Below are 16,260 nucleotides of genomic sequence, written 5' to 3' on the forward strand. Positions count from 1 at the left end.
ATAAGGTCTCATTAAATTGCCCAGGTTGGTCTCAAACTTGGGATTCTCCTACTACAACTTCCCAAATTGCTGGGATTATAGGTGTGTGCCACTGTGCCTGGCTAATTTATATTATTTAATATAAATAAAAGCCATCATAAGTTACACAGAGGGAAAACCCCCAAAACAAATATGAACGTTTTGGAAGTGTTTTTGGCACATTAGCTAAACACTTCATGAAATCAACATCAATGACACTTTGCAAAGTATAGGACATGTTACTTCTATCCTTCATGCTTTTTCTGTTTCCAAGGGATAGCCATCTGAACATGGTTCCTGGAATATATTTTGCTTTTCTTGTTATAATAAGGACACCCCAAATTAATAACACTCTGTATTGGTGTAGGTGTTTCACCTTTAAAGGAATACTTATAGATACAGATACTATGTACCTATATATTTAAAGCAAAAAAAAAATGAAGAATCATGTTGAAAGAAAGTAAAAAACTTTTGTCTCTCTTAAAATACATATTAGCACAAATTTGATTTTGATGATCCCAAACTAAAATACAGCTAACTTCAAGGGCCCTTGAGTGTTCTCCCATAGGTTTGGGGAAAACTGGGTTTCTGAGATGAGAGGCTGGTGGTCAAAGAGGATGGCAAGGAGTCCAGGAACCAGGAAGGATATAATGTGCACCTATTGAAGCCCCAAAGGCTGCTCCCAGAGCAATGGAAGCCACCTTTTGCCTGTGACAGAAGAGTGGCTCTTCTTTTTAATCTTTGATAAACTTTAGAAAAGTTGCTTCCCTCTTCACCCATCTTCCCACCAGCCTCATTCTCACCCAGCTACTCCTTTTAGGCATTGCTCACAGAAAAAGGAGAGCAACATTGTCATTGACTGCATGAAGGACCACACTGGACCCTGGGTCATTGTACAATCTTACAGATTAAGTCACAGATAACAAAGAAGCTATTCTGGAGAAGAGAAGTTCAACTTGGATTAAAAAATAGTAGTTGAAATACAACTATATGCAATGAAAGTCATTAGGGTGTTGCTTTTGAAAATATTCAGCTCTTAATAACATTATAGGAAGATGACCAGTTGTTTCATATACCATATTGTTTGGTTATTGATAGTAACAAACATTTAAATAAGTTGTGTGAAGATGTGTCAAAAGATATACAAGGATTTTAAGATAACTCAGACAAGCAGTTCCAATACATAGAAAATTTAATTTAAAATAACTTAAAATATTTCATCATTAAGAAGTTTTAATTCAGTGCCTTGGCACCAGGGGTTTAAGAAAATGTTTGTGTCTGATCTCCAATTAGTTCAGGTAAACAAATAACTGAAATATTATGTATACAAGTGTGTGCATATGTATAGATATATAGACATACATATATGTGCACATACATATATGTGTACATGTATTCAAATTATAGATGTATATATACTCAAATGTTTTCAAGATATATATATAGATATAGATATAGATTCAAGGTATATAGGGATTTTCTATCTATATGAAACTATGTCTCTGTATGCATGTATGTGTATATACACACATATAAAATCTACCCTCACTTAGCAGTGGAATTTTCTAATTTTACTTATGGCACTTATTTTGGAAAGCTTAACCCCCTAAAGGGGCACATTAATCATACATGAAACAGATTTCTAGTCTTGTACTTTAACAAAATTTTTTAAACATTTAAAAATTAATCTATTTCTACTCTTTCACTTTTAATTACTGTAGTCTTCTTTAAGATTGTTAATTCAGATATGGAATGAAATTTATTTTTGTGGAATAAAAGATAATTCTGAGCTGGAGGAACCTGAGTATACACTTGGACCTATCTCCTGTCATTTAGGGGAACAGATGAACTAGTTACTAAACTTTGCTTAAAAGGTTACATTTTTCAACTATTAGAATGCAAATATTTATTTCATGAAGTAATTTTCTTAAGTCTCTTTTTTTTTTAGCCATAGACACAGCAAAGTAACCATGCACAATTTAGTTTTTAGCTTGCTTCTAATCTGACTTTGTTTTTTCCTAGAAAAGTTGTCCTCCAAAGTTAGTAGCAATAGCAAGTATGGCTGAAAGAAGTGTGGTGCTTCATAACCACTACTTTGAACAGTTATATCTTTCCAGCAAAATGTTTGTTAAGGTTCTTGGGAACCTGGCACTTCCTCTTAGTGCACAGCCAAAGTTTTGTGTTCTAACATGTATAAGAAGTTCACTTGGGAATTTCCAAAGTCCTCCATATTTTCACTTTTGTGTGACTTTTTGAAATGCAATTTTTTTAAAAAAAATCCATGATTTACTAAATGTAACAAATTGCTAAAAATTTCTGACAAATAGACCAATTTAGGTCCTATATGTGGATTTCTTTACTTAAAATCAAGAATTAAGACCAAAAAATAACAAACCTGAAGATTTTATTTTCATAGGGGACTTGCATAGAAAGGAATATATTTGTATTGCGTATGTTTGTTTATAAGTATTTTTGTTTCCTGAACTTGTCTTTATTGTGGGTATACAACTCAGAGATGTTTTTATTTGGCCACTGATGCTCATAAAATAATATCTGAATTGTGCAGGAGTTTTTTAAATTTAAGTGGTCAAAACCATAGTTATTAATATATGAAGAATTCTCTCTAGGTGAATAAATAAGAAAAGTACAAAAAATTAGGAAAATATGTAAACTCAAGTTATGAGGTATTTCAAAGGTACAGTGCCAATAAAAAATTTCTTTCCTACAATTTGCAACTGCCAGATTTCTTGCTTTAGTTGTTCTATTCTCATGTTTGGAGAAACATAGAAGAGTTCAAGATAAAAGCCCTTTTGAGGATATGAGGGTTGCAGTAGTTCAGAGCAGAGTCAGAAAAAGAAAGGGATAAAGCAATACTTACATGTATTTGTATAAGAACAAAAATATTGCCTTAAAAGTTTTTTTTTTCAGTTCTATAAACACTTTTATAGGGCACATGATTGTCTGTGTGACTACTCTTTCCAGAGGGAGGTTTTGTTTTTGCTTTTTTTTTTTAAATACTAGGAAAGCATGACTTATTCAAATTAGATTTTCCATGCTATATTTAGTTTTACAGATGTGTTAGTTTTAAAACTGTGGTTTACTGTATTTTGGGGGAGAGAATATATATTAAAAAATCCTAGGAAACCCTATATTCAGACAGAGTCAATTTCAACACTGCACCATGATCTCTCAATTCTGTAGCTTATTGCTTCCATTAAGTAGAAATCCCCAAATTCTCTGTGTGCATCTAATTTTCCTGGCTGATGTCTGAGAAACTGAACCATTATCACATTTTCTGAAATCCAGGTTTTAAAAGTTTCTCAAAGCTATTTGATCTTTTTCTGGTAGTTAAATAGGTCGTTCCTCTTACAGAACAAGAATCAGGAACTCCCAGCCAACAGATTTCTATAATGTATATACCAGAAACACACGGCTCACATGTGACTATGTTCCCAGTCAACATACCATTCACTCAAGGGGCAAACCAGTAATGAGCCAGACGTACATACATGTGCAAATGTACAATCGACAGTAAATTATTTTAGATTCTAATGTCCTCTGAACATTAAAAATGAGCTGAGAGACAGCTCCTGTGACATTTAGTATGAAAACTCTAGATTGCAATTTTCATGATGAAGTAGCTTCAAATCACATCTCGTGAGTTTCGTATTGCACAGCAAAGGACCATACTGAATATCATGCCAAAGATCTGAAACAGAAGGAACACTTGTTAGTGACTTTCAAATGTGTATTATTTGATTAAAAGGTCAGCAAAACTGCTTAGGTGTCCAACTCAAGTTAATAAGTAATAATTACAATCAATAATTACTGGTTTATATGTTTATGTGTTCCTTGAAGATGGCTATGGAGCAATAGTTCTTTATTCGCTGCTTAAAATGCATTATATTATTATTGTTAACAAATAACAAGTCTCTGTTTTAAGAAAAGGAGTGTTTCTGGCTTATAAAACAGGTCTTAATAGTTGTAAAAGATTGATATACTAACTGGTTTTGGAGTTGTATATTTTAGGGTTAATCCTAGATCATTTATGTATTCATTTGAAAAAATGTGTTCATAACTTCTTGTTGTTTAAAGATACTTATGGTCCAAATAGTTTTCTATTGCTAGAAAAGCTTTAAATTCATACCAAAATGTGGGTCATGTCTTCATTCCTTGCCCATTTTGATGTTCAAATAATTCTTCACTATTTAACTCAATATTTTTACCAAAGTACAAATGGAAGTATTTGAACTATGATATTCCTAACTTCTTCTACCTCTTGAATAGTTCTCTGAGAAGCAAAATACTTGGGCCAACTCAATATCCACTTCCATGGTTTGAACAGAAGAATTCCAGAAGATTCTTCCTGTCTTCAATCATTTCCTCGATGTTTGTGCAGAGCCTGTGGAACTCTGTCTGTGGGTGCCCTTTTGTAAATGACTGTCAAGTTTTAGTTTTTAAAAATGGGCACCATAACTCTCATTAATTCATTCCATCATAAATCAGACTAAGATCTGTAAATGCTAAACACAACAAGGCACGAATAACCAGTTGTTCTGGAAGAGCCCTGTAGACTTTAGTAAGGGCATAGCCAGGAACAGGATTTCATGCTTATGGCTGTCAGAACTCACTACTAGCGTGTGGCAGGGAGACACCTAATGGACATTTGGTTAACTGATTACACTAGGCGACTCTCCCCTTATTAGAACAAACAACAAAATAATTAAATATCCCCCAAAGGATAATTGTATTGAAGGCTGGTCCCCAGCTATTAGGAAGTGGTAGAATCTTTACAAGGTAGAGCCTAACATAAGGAAGGATATTAGGATCCCAGTCCCTCCTTTCTCTCTTTTGCTTCCCAGGTGCCATGAAGTAAGCAGCCTTGTTCCACCTTATGTTCCCCACCATGATTCTCTGCACGGGCCCAAAGAGCTCTGGGGCCAAATGACCATGGACTAAAACTCTGAAACTGTAAACTTTCCTCTTTTTAAGTGGTTTATCTGAGGTATTCTGTCACCGTGATGGAAAAATTAGCTAACACACCATGGTCATAAGGTTGGTAGTACTCTGAAGAGATGCCCTCAGAAAGAAACTTCTTCAGTCTCAGCCTGCTGCTGTCAAGAGTCATGGGTGACTTCTTTTGGCTGTTTATTGTTGAGACTGTAGAATAGTTTGGAGACTCTATTTATACCTCCATTATAGAATGTTTTCAACCCACCTGCCTCAAGATTGTCTTTGAGGAGCTGCAGAAATTGCAACCAAGCTAGCCCTGGATCAGATGGGGAGGGCCTGACAGGTGTTGCTGAGTTTAGGGGTTCTCAGCATAGTGTTTTCAATCACTGTCCTGCCTCTCTGTGCACTAAATTCAGAAAAGGGGAAAAGTGCTTGTGTGTCCCCTGAGAACTACCAGTTCATGGATTTCCTCACTGTTTTCATACTTTAGTGAGGGCTGAGAGCCAATCTTTATAGATGTCTGGAGAGTATGTACTGGCTTGGCATTAGTTATTATCATCTAATCTCTGGACAATGGAAATCACCTCCTCACTGGCCTCCTGGACTCCAGTCTCACATTACTCCAATCTTTCCCTGATGGCTCCATCACATCTTTCTAAACCTCAAAGACTCCCCTCTCCTTAGAAATGAAGCCAAATTTCTCAGAAGGGCACATTAAAAAAACCTCAATCATGTGGACCTCATACCCCTCCAGTGTCATCTCTGGTCATTCCTACATACCTGTCCATGGCTATCAACTCCTCTATTATACTCTTCTTTTGTACTTCAGGAGTCCCAAACCACCTGGAAGCATTATGCCTCACACTCTCTCATATGCTGACCCTTCCTTCGCCTAGTTTCTAGGTTTGGGAACACTCAGAACAGCTGGCATTTATTGAGTGCCATATGTGCCACAGGCTTTATATGAATTAATTTGTAATAATAGTTTATATGTAATATCCCATTTAATCTTCACAACAATCTTATAATTTGGTATAGTAAAATCCCAATTTTTAGCTGGGGGTGATGGTGTACACCTGTAATCATAGCTACTTAGGAGGCTGAGGCAGGAGGATCACAAGTTCAAGCTCATCCTGGGAAATTTAGTGATACACTGTACTAAGCACTGTACTGTACTAAGCACTTGCCTCCCATGTATGAGGCCCTGGGTTCAATCCTCAGTACCACCAAAAAACCCATTTTACAAAAGAGGAAACTGAGGCGTAGAGAAATTAAGATACAATTCCAGGGCTTGTAAATAGTGGAGTGAGGAGTTGAATCCAAATCATGTGATGCCAGAGCTTGTCCTATTAGTCACTGTGCTGTGCTGCTGCTTCAAATCATAGGTAAGAAAGATCAGGGTGATATTATGCCATTTTGAATTGAAAATCACTTACCTAACTTAATATTGGTGGCCTTAAAATAGATGTTATTGTGCTGATATGCTCAAGGTCACAATTAGGTCAATGTTGAAATTTATATCATATCTTAGAGGACTAATTATCGATGTATTTAATTAACTTTGTTCTTAGAAAATGTACCATGAATAAATGTCTTTGTCCTTTATGAGAATTCTCTTTTAAAATACTGCTATCTAAGAAACATAATGGGTGCTAAAATTACTGCATCAAAGTGGGTGTGGAACGGGATATTTACACAGTCTCAAAGCATCTTTCCATAAAACATTAACTATGAAGGAAGAAAGAACAACTTAAAATGGGCAGATCTTGGAAGATACTACTTTGTTGATGAGAGGACACTTAACATTCCTAACCATGGGGCAAAATGACATCTTGTGGCACCTGAGAGGTGTAGTGAGAAAAGCAGAGTCATTTCTGTGACATATCTACCCCAAATTCATAACCTCATACTTAGCATATGGAAACAGCAGAAAAACTCAAATTGAGGAATATGCTACAAAATACCTATCCTATAATTTTAAAAAATGTTCAAGTCATAAAAGTAAAGAAAGGATGAAATGCAGTCAAGGTTCTTGAAAGGATTGAAAAGAACATTGTAAGAATCCTTTTGCTATTAAAAGATATTAGAACAGTTAACAAACTTGAATGGGGATTTATAGATGACTAATAGAAGGGGTTTTTTTTGTGTGTGTTTGTGTGTGTGCTTTTCTTGCAACTATTCTGTAGGTTTGGAGTTATTTCAAAATAAAAAATTAACATCACAAAAAGTAAGACTTTTTGAGATCCTGACATAAATGTTATACCTAAATACATTTTTGGGACAATTAGGAATTTGAACACTGTGTATGGATTGGATTATATTAAGCAATTATTAATTATTGTAGTGATGGTTATGATGATGTGGTTATTTAATGAATAAAATGATGTGATGCCTCAAAATAAAAAAAGATACTGCCATCTCACACTTCAAGAAAAATCATATGCAAAAGTTTGAGGCTCCTTAGAGGGCAAAAAAGGTAAGTTCTGGAACTTTCTCACCGTGAGACCTGCAATTCCAATACCGACAATTCCGATGAGCTGGAGCTTAACACTGATTATGGTCTCAATTTCATCAATGCAATTCTGTTTTGAAAAAAAAGAAGAAGAAGAAGAAGAAGAAGGAATGAAAACTGCTTGTATGTGAGAATCATCCCCCTCATCCAATCCTTTCCTTCTCTACAGATCATTCTTCTGTGAGAGCTAATCTATGTCAGCTTCTGCCCATATTTAAACCATTCCTCTTGGGTAACATCATCCTGGTAACCTTCAAGCAAAAATGTAATTTTGGGAAAAATACAGTTCTCTTCTTTTGGTTTCCCTATTTAGGCCAGTAGCTGCTCAGAGCCCTAAAATCTGGCTGGAGGAAGTTGTTTCTCTGAGACCTGAGGCATATGAAAATTTGAGGCCTCTTCTTACTTTAAGTGAGGAAAAATAAATATTCCTAAAATAAGAACCCTTTATTTTCATACTGTCACTTACAGTTTAAAAGATTTTCTACATACTCTATCCAATTAACTATGCAAGGTAGGCATTACTTATTAAGAAACTAAAAAGTCTGTATAGGTTCAACTTAAACAAAAACTGTCTATGCGGGCCAGGTCTGGGGAGTTAGAGGACCATTCTCTCTTTTGGTGGCCAAGTGGGCTGTGGGTTTTTATCATTACGCCCATAAGAGACTGTGAAGCCTGGATTCAAAGGACCATCATGGACATGGGAAAAACTGGACAGAGAACAAAATAGATCACCTGTAACCATTATTTGTTTCCCTGGTTTCAAAATTTGGAGTCCTTTTAAGTAGAGGTATGCTCTCAACCCAACTGCATCCTCCGACTACTCAGATCCTTTTCTTGTCACTGGTGGGCTTCCTCTGATACCCATATAAGCTACACAAAACCCTCACCACTTCCTCACGTCTCTTTTCATACTTCAGTGAGTCAACAAACATTCCTGGAACAACCACTTCGCATCAACCCCTAAAATGGGTTGGTGGAAGTGAAGACTAAGACACCGTTTCTTCTGCTTATATTACATCTGGGTAAAAGTTTCAGAAACACTCCTATAGACTGTGGCTTCCTTATATACTTCAGAAAATGGGAGTCAACCTGAAGCACTTCTTTCAATCTTCCTCTTCTTCACCTCAGCTCTTTTTTTAAAAAAAAAAAAATAATTAAATGGTACTTCATCAAGCCAAGGTTCACAGTATTATCCCAACAAGAAAAGGAAAATAAAGGGAAAAAATAAAATCTGCAACAAAAATGTCTATTTTTTTCTAATTTTTCAGTATTTAACCTGAAACAAAGAGTTCCACATTCTTTCCTGAACACCTGTCAAGTTTGCATTTCTTGATGACTAGAAATCTCCACTATTCATTTAAGGAAGAAATCATTCGAGCACAAAACTTACAAAAAGAAATTATGCACAGCTTAAGTTAAAATATATTCAATATGTTTTTCAATATAGAGTTATTCTTATGAAATATGTAGTCATTCAGTTGTCTCAAATCTACTTAGCCACACTTTTCCACACGGCTAAATGAGTCAATTCATGTTAGAAAGAAAGAAGTTTAAAAACATGCTCCCTTCCTTCAGTTCCAGGACTGTCACAGGTAGCAAGCAAATAAAGGGGACATAGCAGTATCATCCCTGACTTCTTCTCCTTAGTGCCAAAGAGGTGCACTTCTCTGTTGAAAGTTAACCTCTTTCTTCTCTGCTCTGGGTCTCATTCCCTCTCTTCTCTTGAGGATGCCCATGAAGCCAGTTACCTTCCTACTTCCCTATACATTAGGCCTCTCCTTTATTGACATTTCCACTTATCAAATAACACCAGGTTCAAGTTCTGCAATCTAAAGAAATAATAATACTCATAATACTGTCCTGTGATTGCCCATAGTCCCTCCTTTCCTTCATAGCCAGTTTTTGTTGGTAAAAAGCAAACTAACAAAACATGTATTGACTTTAATAGTCACAAAGGAAGAAATCTGGAAAATACATGTTAGAAAAAAGAAAATAAGAAACATCTGTACTCCCACCAAGATAACAAATATTGTTTGGTGATTCTTACACAAACAAATGTGCCCACATATGTAGTTCATTCCTTATATTCAATTGTATGCTTTTTAAACTTAATATTACAATTTCAAAAATGTCTTGTTTAAGTAACATTTCTTAAAACTGTGATTCTTATTGGCTGTAAGATGATGAAACCTTCATCAGACAAAGGTATTATAATTTATTTAAACAACCCCCTATTGTCAGATGGTAAGCCACTATCCAATATTTAATTCTTATGAACAACACTATAGTGAATACCGCTGTACAAAAATTTCTATCCACACTTACCATTCCTTTTCCTTAGAATAAATTCTGAGAGTGGAATTTCTGGATTGAGGGGCATGAACATAACATTCTCGTCTTACATAAATGTACTAACCTCTTAAGACTATTGTACCAATTTTAAAAAAAATATTCATTTCACATCACTATTGCCAAAACTGTATGTTATTATTAAGGCAGGAAAAATAACTTGGCCAAATTTCAAAGGTTAACCAATGGCATTTCTTCATTTAAATTTGTAATTAATTTTCAAGATTACTTTTAATTGCCTATGCTTTTATGTGTTTAGTGGTAATTTGGATTTGGGTTTTATTTTTTATGAGGTCTTTTCCATATCCTTGGCCCAAAGCCAAACTACTGGAAAGGATGCCCTCTTTTTTCACATCCTGCAGTCTAGGTTCACCATTTACCTTCTTAAATGCTAAATCCTGTTGGTTTTTCTGCAGTTGCCTTAGTGGACCTTCTTGGGCTTTTAGTTTCCTCCCAAACACTGCATTTTCTGCTTTTTGTGTCATTGCTAAGACTGTTCCCTCTGTAGGCAGACTATCCCTTCTCCCTCATTAATTGCTTAATTACTTCTCACTTTCCAAGATTTAGCTGGGAGGCATCATTACCTCTACTCAGCCTTCACCTGGTCCCCCATCCTCTGGCTTTCCGAAGTAACTCCCCTTTGTACTTCTATAGCACCACAAAAATTCAACACATCACCACTCTGTGCCCAACTACATTTTTGTACTGTACTTATTTCTGTGTTTACTTCTCCTATCAGACCGCAAACTCCTTGTCCATAGGGATCTTTTCTTATACATCTTTGTATCCACAGTGCTGGTGGGAGGTAAGTAGTCAATAACACTGAACTGACCTCCACCATAGCACCTGGCCCTGGTGACCGACCATTCCCTTCTCCTTCTATGGTGTCTTCTCACTTGTGCCTGGCTACTTCTCTTAGTTTCCTCACTTGAGCACTCCTTGTATTTGGCTAGTCTTTTTTTATGTTTGCATAAAAAGTTTACATTTTATTTCGGCTTTATATATTTATTCCAAGACTATAGTATGTGCCTCTGCTACATATATTCTCTCTCTCTTTTTAAAAACATGTGTATATGTCTTAATAAGGAAATATGTAGAATTTACTTTAAAAATTTACAGACACATATAAAAACTCTCAATCACACTTTCCATGTAGGAAGATGATAAATGACAGAGATGCCCGTTGCTAGGCTTAACTGCTGCTATTCCGCAGGGTTCTACCCTTGCTGTTCTTTTCTTCTAGATCTCATGGGTCTAATCCATATCTATAACTTAAGATTCCATAAGTCACTGATACTCCAACTTCTCACCAAAGTCACAAACCAGATTTTCCAACTGCCCATTGGATATTTCCACATAAGTTCCTATGACTCCTTAAGAAATCATCGTGCTAAACCCTGGACTCGTTTTCTTTCCTCCATAACTGGCTCCTTCTCCTCTATTCCTCAACTCAATAAATGATACCATATCTATACAGGTGGAGGAGCCAGAAACCCAGAAGACAGTCCCCCCTCCTCTGATGGCTGACTGGTCATCAGTCCTGAAGACTTTACCTTCTTCTTGCCCTTCCTATTGCTCAGTCCAGTTGTCTCAGTTAATATTTCATGCCTGAGAACAAGAAAAGTCTTCTTGTTCTCATGTCTGGCTACTTATTTTCCACGAATCCTCCATACTGCTACTAGAGCAAACTCAGTAAAACACACATCCTAGAAGGGGAATAGCTAGGATGGTGGAAGGAGACGGTCATCATTACACAACATACATGTATGAAGATGTGAATTTGGTATCAATATACCTTATATACAAAAAGAGATATGATATTGTAGTATAAAGGTGTATTCAGAATTGTATGCAAAAAAAGAGAGCTCATGTATAATGGCATAATTTGGCGTGAACATATTTTATATACAGAGTTACAAAAAATTGTGCTGTGAATGGATAATTATGAATGTAATGCACTCCACTATTGTCATGCATGTAAGGAATAAACATACACACACACACACACACACACGTCCTATCCCAGACTCTACCTTTTGTGGTTCCCTAAGCCAGCAGTATGAAGGATAGACTTCTGGCTTCACGAGAGTATCCGAGGACCTTCAAGAATGGGTCCATCCTCTTTGAAGAACTCATCTCCCACATACACGCTGAGATTTTAGGCTCTTCGATGCTGCACTTTCCTGAATGTAACCACCTTTCTCTGCCCCCATGCCTGTGCCCTATCCCGTTTGCCTGGAATATCCCTCTCTCTTTCATTTGCTTACTGAACTCCTACTCAACCTTCAAATTGCATCCTGATAATCATATCAGGGAACCTTCCAAGGGCCCAAGTGAGTCTGCTGTGCTCCCTCTCACGTAGCCTTGACTCAGCCTGTGGGGTGCTAATGGCTCCACCGTGTGTCTCCCCAGCTGGATGTCAGTACTTCATGGGTGGAGCTGTGCCTTGTTCATTTCATTCAACTCAGAAGGACCCAATAAATGTTCAAGGGTGATTAATGACACAGCCGGAACTTACAGCTCATTGTCCCTTCACAGCTAAATGCCTAAAAGCATCAATATTACCGTGTCTACTGTCTCATATTTCCTTTTTTCTTTCCCATGTTGTACCTACGCTTTCCCCAATTACTTCAGTGAGACTATGTGGCAAAGATCACTAATGATCCTCTAAGCAACAAATACTGTAGTATGGACTCTCTCGGACTTTTCCTTCCCAGCCTCTTATTCTGGTTTCTCGTCCTCATCTTACCCTGTAAAAACAACAGTCTCCTCACTCTTTCCTTCTCTCAGGGTGTTCTGATTCACCCCGAGGGCTTCAGCTACTGCCAACATGCTGAGATTCCTACACCTAAGTCATCCTCTCAGGCTACCTAGAAGTCCCACAGGTACCCACGACAAACTTGATCAAAACTGAAGTTATCCTTTGCCTCCAGGATCTGCTCCCTTCACCTCTATCAGTGAGGAGAGCCCCTATCCATACAGTCTCCCAAGCAGAATTATGAAAATCTTCGCCTCCTTCTTTCCACTCATAACTTATACCCAGTAAGTCATCCAGAATTGTTGATTCTACCTCCCAAACATTTCTGGAATATCTCGACCCTTCTCCTTCACTACTGTTTGTGACTTGCTCTGGCTCCTTTCCTTGTAAGAAAGAATGACCAGAGGTGTCACCTAACTGGTCTCCCCCTATTGTCTCCAACCTTCCATTCTACCCTTCATGTAGGGCAGCCTGAGTACTCTTTCTACAATGCAAAATGGTTTATGTTTCCTTCTCTGCTAAAAGCGATGGAGTTTTCAAACCTCCAGGGGCAACATCTTGCCTTTTTCTGCCTCTCCCAATGTGACTATTGCCATTCCCTCAGGGTCCCTGTCCTTCTGCAGTCCTGGAGCTTCTCACCAGCATGCCTCTGTTCTTGTGGCTTGCTGGGCCGGGAATGACCTTCCTTTGTCAAAATTGAATTCCAGGATCCCCTTCTACTCGGAGCTTCCCTACTTCTGTTGTGTTTCCTGACATCCTGTATAGACTCTTGCATATCAGAGCCCTAGACTACTTGGCAAGGCCGCTGAGGACAGGGACCATGTCCTTTTCATCTTAGAGTGGCAACATGCCTGATGCAGCAATTTACAGATGAGGCATTTATCAGCACTGTGACTCTCCTGGAGAAATGTGGGGCAACATTTTGGGGGCACACACCTCTGGACCTGGTGAGCATAATTAATACCATAAGCATGAGGGGCTCATAACTGGCAAGTGAGGGGCTGGGGTGGTGGCTCAGAGGTAGAGTGCTCGCCTGGCATGCGTGAGGCACTGGGTTCGATCCTCAGCACCACATAAAAATAAAATAAAGATATTGCATCTACCTATAACTAAAAAATAAGATATTAAAAAAATAACTGGCAAATATATACCATCATTCTCCAGGGTACTAGGAGGCCACAACTCAGCACTGCTTTGCTTATTTTGCATGGGGAAAAGGTGAGGCCCAGAGGCCACTGGGAGAGGGTCTCCTAGGGTCCCTGGAAGGTAGAACCTGAGCCTCCTTGCCTCCATCCTGAGGGCAAAAACCATTTCACACTACAGGGAAGGTGGGGGTCCCCGGTAGAAGCTCACCTTGTGGCCTAGAAGTTCCTTTGGGCACGTGGGTTGGACCTGTTCAGGGCTTTCTTTTCCACAGCACTGAAACTAGAAAGTCAGAAAGAGATGTTAGGACAGGAGCCGGGAAAGTGAGAATTATGAGCCTGGGCATCCCTGCTGAGAGCAGGTGGTGCCGAGGCAGCAAAGCAGCTATAAGGTCCTTCTCCACAACCCAAACTGCTATTTCTAGAAAGGGAGCAAAGAATCGCATTGTCATGCTAGCAAACTCAGAAAATGACTTCCTTAAAGCTGCCTGAGTTTCACCATAGGAAGTGACTCAAGGCAACTGAAACAAGGCAAGAAGCTAATAGACAGCATCTGTGAAAATTGCTGCTTTTTACACAGGAGCTGGGCCTTCAGAGTCCTTCCTTCAGAAGGGGATTCATATAACCTTTTGAGGAAAACTAAAGTTTTATGAGCTTTGAGAAGGGCTCATTAACTAGGGGCTGTCTGAAGGATAGAAGTGGTCACAGTAAACCCCAGGGGTTCAAAGACTGACTTTAAGACAGGCTAGCAAACAGGTGACTTGCTTTAGGGCTTGCCCTGTGAAACAGAGGGACCTGTGTGCTGCTCGATGGCTCTGGGGTACTTGCCAGCATTTTTTTTTTTTTGTGACAGAGAAGATCCAAGTACCTGAAAACGCTTGGCCCAAGAGTTCATAGCGTTTCTCCCGAATCAGTGTTTAAGAAATCAGAACGACTCTGGCTTGGCCCATTTCCTCTGTCAATCTTCTTTGACTCACTGTCGGTAGCTCTGAGCCCTCCACTGACAGCATGGGCCCACAGAAGGCTCCAGAGGGACAGCCTCTCCTGCGACCCTTCATTTTACAAATGAGGAGATGACTGTGTATCAGGGAGACCAAAAAACTTGCTCAGGGTCACAGAGCTGTGAAGTAGCAAAGTTGCAGCTGGAAACTAGCTTTCCTGACTGACATGCCACACTTGCTTCTGCCACACCACCATGCTGCTGTCTGAAAGATGCTGATATTTATGTGGGCTGCTTTCTCTGTGTTCTCGTTCGCCCTCCTTTGTCTCTTTTGGGCACACACTCTGACTTCCTCTTGTGAACCCGGTGGTAGGCCTCTTTCTCTTCTGGGGTTCTATACAGAATGCAAACTAGGGCTCTCACAAGGGCTAAAATAAGCTGCTGCTGCTTGCCTTTACTGAATTTAATTTTTATTTTGAATCCAGGTGCTGGGGAGAGAACCTGGTTCATACATGATCTTTAGAAGACATGAGGTTAAGGAACAAGTCAAGTTACTTACTGCTGAGTGGAAGGTAACAAGAGTCCCATTTCCCTTTCCCCTGTCTTTAAGGTAATCATTGTAAGCCTCTTCATACATGGTCTGTACGTGTCGTATAGCCTGAAAAAATACCAGGAAAACTGAGGGTATGCTGAGTGGGAAGTTTCGAACAATCTCTTTTCATCAAAGAAAATCCCTTGTTCTATACCCCTTAAAAACACTGCCTTTCCATGTATTTAAAATGATTCTGTATCTATGACACAGAATAGATTCTAGAGTTTCTTTTCTTTTTGTCGTGCTCGGGATTAAACCCAGGGCCTTGTGCATGCTAGGTAAGTGCACTACTGCTGAGCACATCCCCAGTTGATTCTAGAGTTTCTAAGATGCTTTTGAGGATGAAAGGACAGACTAACCCAAGAAGAGTTTTCAGAGACCAGAAAGATTTCTTAGAGTGGAGGTTTCCAAAACCTGATAGGGCTTCAGCATCACTGGGAACCGAGTTTCCTGGGCTCCACCCAGGAGATTCTGATGCGCAACCAGGGCTGGGAACTACGCAATCATGGTACCTCACTGGTTAAAAGGACTGAAGTCTTCTCGTGGCATTGTTTAACAGATATTCACCACCAAAGAAGACTTTTTGCATTCAAACACCATATAAAGTTTGGAGAATGCTTCTCTGATATAAAAGCATGTGACCCCCTAATCCACAGAAATCTCAAAAGGTCCTACGATCTAGTTTCACTTCTGTATGGAGCTGAGTTTAAAGTAACCTATGAATATAACCAGCTACTTTGGAAAAATTCCAAAAGAGGTGACATTTCTTATTGTATAGGTTTGTCATTTTTTTTGGTCTAAAATAAGTTCATTAACACATTATTGACGGCACATGAATTAATCTGAAATATAGTACATGGACAGTGTCATTCTTCCATTGAGAGAGCCTGCCTCTCTCTCTCTCCAAGTGTTTATTTTCCCCAAAGCCTATTTCACTTGTGGGTTCTCCTGATACTGTTCTGGACACCTGGAGTTGGGCAGCAATCTAAACTGACT

At 38.5% G+C, this 16,260-nt stretch overlaps 1 protein-coding gene across 1 annotated transcript in view; it reads right to left on the reverse strand.

Moving 5' to 3' along the window:
* Window positions 1-1,240: 1,240 nt before the first annotated feature.
* The window catches only part of Tspan2 (tetraspanin 2), a 45,373-nt gene continuing 30,353 nt past the window's right edge, over window positions 1,241-16,260 (reverse strand). The window contains exons 5-8 of the mRNA XM_026394136.2: window positions 15,232-15,330; window positions 13,944-14,015; window positions 7,470-7,553; window positions 1,241-3,727 (exon numbers count right to left, since the gene is read on the reverse strand). Coding sequence (XP_026249921.1) covers window positions 3,662-3,727; window positions 7,470-7,553; window positions 13,944-14,015; window positions 15,232-15,330 — 321 coding nt within the window. The 3' untranslated portion in view covers window positions 1,241-3,661. The remainder of the gene's footprint in view (window positions 3,728-7,469; window positions 7,554-13,943; window positions 14,016-15,231; window positions 15,331-16,260) is intronic.

The sequence above is a fragment of the Urocitellus parryii genome, chromosome 11, assembly GCF_045843805.1.
Source record: "Urocitellus parryii isolate mUroPar1 chromosome 11, mUroPar1.hap1, whole genome shotgun sequence".
NCBI lineage: Eukaryota > Metazoa > Chordata > Mammalia > Rodentia > Sciuridae > Urocitellus > Urocitellus parryii.